Raw genomic sequence first — 10,818 nt, 5'->3', positions numbered from 1 at the left:
GCTAGGCAAAGCACGAAGTATTGTGATATATCTAACATGTGAACCAGGAAGTCTCTGTTTGTAAAGCACTGTGATACATCTAACATGTGAACCAGGAAGTCTCTGTTTGTAAAGCACTGTGATATATCTAACATGTGAACCAGGAAGTCTCTGTTTGTAAAGCACTGTGATATATCTAACATGTGAACCAGGAAGTCTCTGTTTGTAAAGCACTGTGATATATCTAACATGTGAACCAGGAAGTCTCTGTTTGTAAAGTACTGTGATAAATATTGCCCCATCGCTCCGAGGCCTCCGCGGTAGATCGACACGGTCACGGCTCTTCTCTGTCCTGGCCCCGCAGTGGCCACTTGTGAGTTCTGGTGAGTAGTAGTACACTGACTTCCTACGGTAAATGCAATTATTGTAAGTCACTTTGGATAAAAGCATCCGTTAAATAACTGCTCTGTTATGTACTGTAATATCTAACATGTGAACCAAGATATCTGTGTTTGTATAGTACTGTGATATATCTAACATGTGAACCATGACATCTGTTTGTATAGTACTGTGATATATCTAACATGTGAACCAGGATATCTCTGTTTGTAAAGTACTGTGGTATCTAATAATATGTGAACCAGGATATCACTTTTTGTCAAGTACTAGATATCTATTATGTGAACCAGGATATCTATTGTGTAAAGTACTGTGATATCTAACACTACGTGAACAAGGATATCAGTGTTTGTAAAGTTCTGTGATATCTAATAATATGTGAACCAGTATGTTTATAAAGTACTTTGATATCTAATACGTGAACCAGGACATCACTGTTTGTAAAGTACTGATACCTAATGTGTGAAGCACATCACTGTTTGTAAAGTATATAGAATAAGTGAAACACGATGTCTCTTCAATCTCCATGAGTGGGAGACAGAGAGAGGAAGGAGGTCCTTACCTTCGTAGTAGAGTTTGAACCCGTGTGCGCTGACGGCAAAGTCGCTGGTGAGTCTGAGAGCGAACACCGAGCCTGTACTCGTCACTGGGGGCGGGATCTGGAACCCTGTCAGCCTGCAGACAGACAGCACAGTCACGCAATCAGAATTACCCTCCACAAACAACACACCGCCCAATCACAGTCCTGTAAAATACACCAGTCAGAATCACCAACGGAATAAGACAGAGAAGTGCCAGTCACTGTTCAGAATGTGGCTGATCCAACCAATGAGATGGTTTAGCAACTGATTAACTGGATAACTGGTTTAACAGCCAAGACAACGTACGGATGCAGGGACCTTCAAGAGATATCTTTGTGTAAACCTAAAGGATTTTCACTCCTTGAACATCCAAGTCATGTGCGATTCCAGCATGAAGCTACTTGATATAGTTGCGAGGTGGTACGGGTCAGCTCATGACGCACGCATGCTAAGAGAGAGTGCTTTATTCAGAGTATGTGAGGAAGGACAGCTGCAAGGACTATTGCTGGGAGACAGTGGATACCCGCTGAAGAAGTGGCTGATGACACCGATAATGGCACCCTGGACTAAACAGGAATGACACTACAATCTTACCCTACAATTCACAGATGAGATCAACGCTGAACGCTGCATCAGAGTTTTCAAGCGCAGGTGTGTGTGTGTGTGTATGTGTGTGAGTGTGTATGCGCGCGCACGTGTGTCACTGAGCAACACAGTAGTAGCTAACTATTCCGGCGTCTATGGATATCATGCGTTTTTTAGCTCAATGATATCATGGCGGAGGTGGGAAAACCGAAGCGAAACATCACGGAGGAAGCCAATAAAAGAAAAAGACAATCTGATAACGTTACGACAGTGCACTTACTCGCAGAGCCTGTGGGGGCGCAGTTCCGAGAAAACGCTATGTATTGCTTTAATGTTGCCTAGGGGCCGTGTCCACATAGCGCCTTTTTCTGAGCGCCTGCGCTTTTTTTCCAATTAATTCCAATGAGGAGACAGCGTTGGCGGCCGCCTAGAGAAAAGCACAGCACCCAGCGTCTTTTTTCTGAGCGCTCCGGCTTTTTTGAGCGGCTGCTCCGAACGCTCAAAGTTGAAAATATCTCAACTTTTCAGTTACTGCCGCTACTTTTAGGCAACCAATCAGATATTGGATAGGGCCTGACTCGTCAGCTGTCTGGAGTCATCTCTGAAGTCCCGCACCCGTAAAAGGATATCTCAAAGGCCACTATCATCCATCCATCCATCCATCTTCATCCGCTTATCCGGGGTCGGGTCACGGAGGCAGCAGCTCCAGCAGGGGACCCCAGACATCCCTTTCCCTAGCAACATCAACCAGCTCTTCCTGGGGAATCTTTAGCCACTCACAGGCCAGTGTGGAGATGTAGTCCCGCCACCTAGTCCTGGGTCTACCCCCGCGGCCTCTTCCCAGCCGGACACGCCTGGAACACCTCCCTAGGTGCCTGAACCACCTCAACTGGCTCCTTTCGACGCAAAGGAGCAGCGGCTCTACTCCGATTCTCCCGGATGACTGAACTTCTCACCATCTCTCAGGGAGACCCCAGCCACCCTCCGGAGAAAACTCATTTCGGCCGCTTGTATCCGTGATCTCGTTCTTTCGGTCATGACCCATCCTTCATGACCATAGGTGAGGGTGGGGATGAAGATAGACCGGTAGATCGAGAGCTTTGCCTTTTGGCTCAGCTCTCTTTTCGTCACAACAGTGCGGTAAAGCGACTGCAGAACCGCACCAGCTGCTCCGATTCTCCAGCCAAACTCCCTCTCCATAGTTCCCTCACTCGTGAACAAGACCCCCAGATACTTGAACTCCTTCACTTGGGGTAAGGACTCATTTCCTACTCGGAGCGGACAGGCCACTGATTTCCTGCTGAGAACCATGGCCTCAGATTTAGAAGTGCTGATTCTCATCCCAGCCGCTTCACACTTAGTTGCGAACCTATCCAGAGAGTGCTGGAGGTCGCAGGCAGATGATGCCATCAGGACCACATCATCTGCAAATAGCAGCGATGCGATCCCCAGCTCACCGAACTGCAAACCCACCTCCCCGCGTCTACGCCACGATATCCTGTCCATGAAAATCACAAACAGGATTGGTGACAAAGCACAGCCCTGGCGGAGGCCAACTCCCACCGGAAAGGAAGATGACTTACTGCCGAGGACCCGGACACAGCTCTCGCTCTGGGTGTACAGGGATTGGATGGCCCTAAGTAGGGACCCCCTCACCCCATACTCCCGCATAACCCTCCACAAGACCTCTCGAGGGACCTGATCATAAGCCTTCTCCAAGTCCACAAAACGCATGTAGACAGGTTGGGCAAACTCCCAAGCCCCCTCCAAGATTCTCGCGAGAGTGAATAGCTGGTCGTTGGTTCCACGACCAGGACGAAATCCGCATTGCTCCTCTTTGATCTGAGGTTTGACTATCAGCCGGACCCTCCTTTCCAGCACCTTGGAGTACACTTTCCCTGGGAGGCTGAGTAATGTGATGTCTCTGTAATTGGCACACACCCTCTGTTTCCCTTTTTTGAATATTGGGACCACCACCCCAGTCTGCCACTCCTTTGGCACTGACCCAGACGTCCACGCAATTTTAAAGAGGCGTGTCAACCAAGACAGCCCCTCAACACCCAGTGCCTTCAGCATTTCTGGACAGATCTCATCAGTACCTGGGGCTTTGCCACTGTGGAGTTGTTTGACTACCTCAGTGACCTCCTCCAAGGGAATTGACGACCCCCCATCATCTTCCGGCTCTGCCTCGATCGTAGAGGGTGGATTAGTCGGGTTCAGGAGTTCCTCAAAGTGCTCCTTCCAATGATCAACAACCTCCTCAGTTGAGGTCAGCAGTGTCCCCTCCTTGCTGTATACAGCTTGGATGGTCCCCCGCTTTCCCTTCTCTCCATCCATCCATCACTTAGATTTCCATGCTTGAAGCCGTTATCATTTTGACTCAAAATAGCAGATGTTTTCTATTGTAGATGTGTTATTGCAGAGTATGCTACCCTATAGTGCTGGCTATGGACCAACCTAGGCTGGAAGCAATAGTTGATTTTAAAGTTATGATAATGGGGATTGTAATTAAGATTGAGATTGGACTAATGGTGTGAGTAATTGGATGCTAAGATGTAACAACAAATATATTCTTGGTGCTTGAAATGTATTTCCTGAAAATATTTTGGATGTTGAACACTTAAAGACATTGTGTGTGTGTGTGTGTGTGTGTGTGTGTGTGTGTGTGTGTGTGTGTGTGTGATAGAGAAAGAACTGAGCTACAGTTAAGAGGTAGAGACATTGGGTATTCATAGCATGTTAAATAATTCTAGTGAAGCTACCCTAGTAATGGACCCCACACACGTATCTGCCACATTGAAGAAGTCCAGGTTCTCCCTCTGATCAGCAGGATGCATTCATGCTCTGTAGATGTCAGGTTACATTGCACACTCATTTTTTGTCATGGTCTATGGACCCCTCTGAAGTAGCCTTAGCCACCCCATGTATAAAACTCTAGTTCTGCCACTGGCCTACAGTTAGCTGAAAGGAAAAAAGGAAACAAATGAAATAGGTCTAATGGCCAACAAATGATTTATTAAATTAACTGTGGTCTAGGTATTATCTGTTACTACAATCCATCCAATCATATTATTATTGTTACTATTAGGTTGTTGTTGTTGTAGGCCTATTGTTGTTATTATTACTATTGGCTTATAATACCCTATGCTTTAATATGTAATTAAATCTACTTCCCCTACACTTGTAGACTAAAGGCTATAATTGTGTGACTATCTAATTTAAATTCAGAATCATGCTGTCATCCTCAAAAGTGTAGGAGTCGTGGGAGAGCCGTCGCTCAAGTAGTTGAGTTTCCAAGTTCAGTTTACACTTCTCCAGCTCAATCCTCTCCTTCTCCACCCGCAGTTTTTCAGTTTCCAACTCCACTCTCAGGATTTCTTTCTCAACCAACACACTTTGACGGTCTTTACTGCGTCTGGCCCTTGCAGGAGAGATTGGCCTGTCTCTGTTTGTCGCTGCTGTAGGCCTACTTGGTGCTGAAATGCTGGGAGTCTGCATACTGTGTACTGCTGCTAGATGAGTTGATAGAGACGGATGGCTGACAGTGAACCGTGGTCTCAGGCTGGGACAGCATCATCTCAGTGCTGTCTGTGCCCCTAAGCCCATTGAAGATGGACGCATTATCCCCCCGAACAGATCAGCTATTATGGTGCTGTATGAAGATATTTTGGGCAACAGCCTGTTAGGGGATTCTTTATCAGACTGGCATCCCGTCTTTTGCTCTTGCTGCTTGGATACGATCTTTCCATTTCTTTTTCACCTCTTCCTCTGTCCGACAGCCAACTCCTCCTTTTGCACAATCATTCACTGAGCCAACTCCTTCTGCACAATCATTCACTGAGCCAACTCCTCCTTCTGCACAATCATTCACTGAGCCAACTCCTTCTGCACAATCATTCACTGAGCCAACTCCTCCTTCTGCACAATCATTCACTGAGCCAACTCCTTCTGCACAATCATTCACTGAGCCAACTCCTCCTTCTGCACAATCATTCACTGAGCCAACTCCTTCTGCACAATCATTCACTGAGCCAACTCCTCCTTCTGCACAATCATTCACTGAGCCAACTCCTTCTGCACAATCATTCACTGAGCCAACTCCTTCTGCACAATCATTCACTGAGCCAACTCAACTCAACGTAGCTGCGCCTCGTAGTTTTAGATGGCGCAACATGCGTCAATATTCATCACTATGCTGGACGTTGCTAAGCCCAACATAGGTCTTACGCTTACCTTTTTTTCTGCAAATGACCCCAGGTGACACAGTATATCAGGAGGTGTGTGTGTGTGTTTGTGTTTTGAGTGGAGGTGTGTGTGTGTGTGTTTTGAGTGGAGGTGTTCCTGTCTACATGTCAGAACACAGCATCTGGATGTACTGTCGAATGCAGTGGCGTTTCTAGCTTATATGCCGCCCTGGGCGAACCCCCCCCCCCCCCGTCACCCCCCATCACCCACTCATCCCCAACGGGCCTATGGGTATGCCAATTTGACAAACATTTAAGAATATAGTCATGCCATATAACGTTTTAACAGGAAGAAGTAAGTTGTTCAGTTGCTCAGAAATTTTGTCAGAAAATGTGTTTATTAAACAATTGCAAATGTACACATCGTATAAACATATATTCACACATGAGTATGCAGTTTAGGTGTTCTTGACTGGTGTCATGTGAAGTCAGCAAAGCACTTGCATGTTTCCAGTCTGTCAGTCCTGACTTTGTTAAATGGATGTCCTTCTTTGAGAAGAGTTTGCAGCAGAAACAGAACATGCTGTCTTTCCTTTCTGAATATACCAACTGACTTCAAGGTATCTTTTCACCGCTCACCAAGGTCTTTTTGAAATACTGGTGGTGGCAACTTCTTCCTTTTGCATTTCTCTGGAAAACAAAGTTAGGTGTTACCTATGGAGGGTGATAGGTGCCAAAATTAAATACAATACACACATTGAAATACAATACACGATATTGAAATACAATACACGTGTAACATGAATACAATACAGAAATGCTTTGTATTTCAATGTCGGTCAGGAATATTTGTGCCAAAATAAAAACAATACAACCGTATTGTATTTTGAGGTGTGTATTGTATTTCAAAGTGTGTATTGTATTTCAAGGTGTGTATTGTATTTCATTTTGGCACAAATCACCCCCATATATATGTGCCAAAATGAAATACAATATGCACATTGAAATACAATACACGATATTGAAATACAATACACATGTCATAATAAATACAATACAAAAATGCTTTGTATTTCAATATCGGTCAGGAATATTTGTGCCGAAATGAAAACAATCCAACCGTATTGTATTTCAAGAGGTGTGCAAAACCTCATGTCGAAAAAACAATAGCAATGCGCTGTGTATTGTATTTCGAGAGGTGTGCAAAACCTCATGTCAAAAAAACTAGCAATATGCTGTGTATTGTATTTCGAGAGATGTGCCAAAACCTATGGAGTGGAAATACACTAGGCCTACGCTGGTAACCACGTGATGGTGGGAGTCAACGAAACAATTGGCGCGCAACATTTAGTGTGGGAAATCCATAGTGGAGGACGGAGCCGGGCTAGGCTAGGCTGGTTCATAATCAATCAATCAATCAATCAATCAAATAATCAACAAATCAATTAATCTAACTATCTTTCTATCTATCTAGTCAATATTTAATAGACCTCTAAAGATGCTTCGGAAAGCAATAGCTTGAATTATTATTTTACATGTTATCCCTTGGATCTTTCTCTTTGTCTTGTGTTACATCCCGTCTTGTCTTGTTGTTCTCTGTGTCGTGTCTTGTTTTTCTCTCTCTCTCTTTCTCTCTCTCTCTCTGTGTGTGTGTGTGTGTTCCGGTTTCAGGTGCAGTGGTGGCCTAAGTGCCTAATTGGTGCAGTGGCAGTTGATTACTTAATCGCCAACCATGAACACCTGTGGGAAGTGGGGGGCTGGCTACAAGACTGGCTCCCTAGCTCTTCATTCCCTCTCTCCTAAGCCACCACACCAGACTGCATTTTTGTGTCATTTCAATCCTTTTCCCTTTTTGTTCTTGTGTTCTCTTAGTTAATAAATGTCATTTTTTTTGCATTTAAACCCGTTTTTGTGTCCCTCATTGTGTTACGGCTTGAGCCAGTCGTAACACTTGCCTATTGATGCACTTATTTTATCATAAAGTTTTAAAATGACGCACGTGTGTAAATAATATGTAAAGTTGCCTACTACTGGGCTATGCTGATGGATATAGAGATTTATCTTGTGTTATTTTTTAGAATGTCATGGGGCATAGCCTACTATGCAATGTTGTTCCGCTGCTTATTGTGCACAGTTATCATCCGTCACTTGATTCGGTGAATGCTGATAGTGGCAGGACAGACTACTGGTATTTGCGCTCAATTAAATGGCCAAAAATGTTATACTCGACAAGGCTCCCCGAAAACCTCAATATAATTCGCACACTGGCATTTAAAAGTAGGCTAGATGTATAAGCAGGCGGTCAAAAAATATGTTATGGGCATGAAATCAGATCTGTGCGTCAAGACTAAGGTGAAGGTTTATTACAGGATAAATACCAGGGAATCTATAATTCTCTCTTCTAGGTCATTCATCATTGTTGACCTGGTGGTCTACTTAGGAAAATAATCCTAAATATACCACTATCACAGGAACCCACTCATTATCTTATTCATTCACTTTTTATTACTATTTATTTGGTGTTTATTTAGCTATTTATATTCATCCCTATACATAGCATGTACATAATCCATCCAGACCACTATCTGTACCGTACCACACTGTATAGATAGCGGATGTCTTGCTACAATCCTGAATGGGTCCATGTTGTCGGTTCTGTCCTATGGATTTTCAAATTGTCCGCGACAATTGTTTCGTTGACTCCCACCATCACGTGGTTACCAGCGTAGGCCTATTGTATTTAGACTCCATAGGTTTTGGCACACCCCTCGAAATACAATACACAGCGTATTGCTATTGCTTTTTCGACATGAGGTTTTGCACACCTCTCGAAATACAATACGGTTGTATTGTTTTTATTTTGGCACAAATATTACTGACTGATATTGAAATACAAAGCATTTTTGTATTGTATTTATTATGACGTGTATTGTATTTCAATATCGTGTATTGTATTTCAATGTGCGTATTGTATTTCACTTTGGCACATATATATGGGGGTGATTCGTGGCAATATGAAATGCAATACACACCTTGAAATACAATACACACCTCGAAATACAATACGGTTGTATTGTTTTTATTTTGGCACAAATATTCCTGACCGACATTGAAATACAAAGCATATTTGTATTGTGTTCATGTTACATGTGTATTGTATTTCATTTTGGCACAAATCACCCTCCATAGTTACCTCACTTGGTCCTCTGCAAACTAGTTGGGTCAGAATTCTGTCCGTCAGAACTTAAGGCCAGTCAGCAGGGTGTGTCAGTAGGTCATCCTTAGCTGCCGGGGTTGGGGGGGATGCTGCTACAAGCATTTCTAATGGAGAGAACATGGGCATTAGTTTACACACGTTATTCACAGCATTTATAGTGGTGGAACATCACACATACTATCAGTAATAATAACATCATCATTGTTTCCTAATATATTGTAATGTAAAACGTTGTTAAAGGGAAATAAATCATTTATTTTGTTTATGTTACTGTATAAAGGGATGCACACATTAACACACGTGCACACAAACACACCTGGAAAATCCTGCTGGGGAGATGCTGCATATGAGTCTTCATCTTCATACATGTGCTGTGATGAAGAACCCTGTGTGGCCGAGGAGGTAGATGGCTCCTCTTCACCCTGGTCAGTAGATCCCTGTGTGGCCGAGGAGGTAGATGGCTCCTCTTCACCCTGGTCAGTAGATCCCTGTGTGGCCGAGGAGGTAGATGGCTCCTCTTCATCCTGGTCAGTAGATCCCTGTGTGGCTGAGGAGGTAGATGGCTCCTCACCCTGGTCAGTAGATCCCTGTGTGGCTGAGGAGGTAGATGGTTCCTCTTCACCCTGGTCAGTGGCAGTGCCCTCATCCTGGCCAGTGGCAGTGCCCTCATCCTGGCCAGTGGCAGTGCCCTCATCCTGGGCAGTAGCAGTGCCCTCATCCTGGCCAGTGGCAGTGCCCTCATCCTGGTCAGTGGCAGTGCCCTCATCCTGGTCAGTGGCAGTGCCCTCGTGCTGGGCAGTGGGTGCTCCAAAATATTTCAGAGGTGCCTGAATTTGCATTGAAATACAGTATGAGTCAAACCTTCAGGAGAGGAACCAAATGAACCATTCAACCTCCCTGGCTAATTATAGGTTTAAAAACCCCAACAGACCCAATATAGTACACAGGATAATCATCATTACACAGGTTAGACAGTTTAACTCATGGGTTCCCAACCTTTCTTCCCCAGAGCCCCCCTAACTCACACCTGATGGAATCCCCCCCCCCCCCTCCCCAGTGTAGCAGTAATTGACATGATGCATAGTTTCAGATTAATTTGTTATTGTAGTGCCATAAATACAAGGCTTTTTAGCCCTTCATCCGATATGATGGGCGGCGGTATAGCTCAGTTGGTAGAGCGGGTCGTTCAGTGATCGTAGGGTCGGTCGTTCGAATCCCAGCTTCTCCTGACTACCTGTCCAAGTGTCCTTGGGCAAGACACTGAACCCCAAATTGCTCCCAATGAGCAGGCAAGCGCCTTGCATGGCAGCTGCCGCCATTGGTGTGTGAATGGCGCTCCGGGCCAGTGTAACAACTGGATGGGGAGCGCGTTATAAATGCAGTACCTATACCTATACCTATGATCATGTATTTTATTAAAATTGCTGTAACGTCAATAATATGATTCTTTGACAAATATTTCTAGCTAATATTAAGGCCTCAAATTGTCTTAGGCCTGGCGCCCACCCCCCCTGCACTCGCTGGCGCGACCCTGGTTTAAGTTAGCCAGCCTACAGCATTGACAATTTCTGAGTTCAGTAACTTTAGCTAGTCAAGTCAATACAATCTCAGAAAACCTATGATGTCACCTCAATGAAAGTGTATATAATGTGCTGTAGTGAGGTTGTAATAATTTATGCTGAAGGCAAGAGGCTACACACATTATCAGGATGAAACTGTGTGGAAGTATATCCAATGTTTATGCTAGCTTACTAACGTTAGATAGCTAGATAGCTAAGCCTAACTGAGAAAACAGTCACCCAGTCACTGCATGAGCCCCTATTCCCCCCACAAAGACAAAACCCAAACTGCGTTTTTGGACAAAGCAGTGTTC

The 10,818-nt window shown here is 44.5% G+C and overlaps 1 protein-coding gene across 1 annotated transcript in view; it reads right to left on the bottom strand.

The window, feature by feature from the left end:
- Window positions 1–10,818, bottom strand: part of LOC311328004 (CUB and sushi domain-containing protein 3-like) — a gene marked incomplete at its 3' end in the record, with an annotated part of 605,137 nt that overhangs the window by 460,242 nt on the left and 134,077 nt on the right. Inside the window, 1 exon segment of the mRNA XM_084461116.1 lies at window positions 941–1,053. Coding sequence (XP_084317242.1) covers window positions 941–1,053 — 113 coding nt within the window.

Source organism: Borostomias antarcticus, assembly GCF_949987555.1.
Source record: "Borostomias antarcticus genome assembly, chromosome: 36".
In the NCBI taxonomy this organism is placed as follows: Eukaryota; Metazoa; Chordata; class Actinopteri; order Stomiiformes; family Stomiidae; genus Borostomias; species Borostomias antarcticus.
The sequence above is the reverse complement of the archived record's forward strand: the minus strand, read 5'-3'. Positions and strand labels throughout refer to the sequence as shown.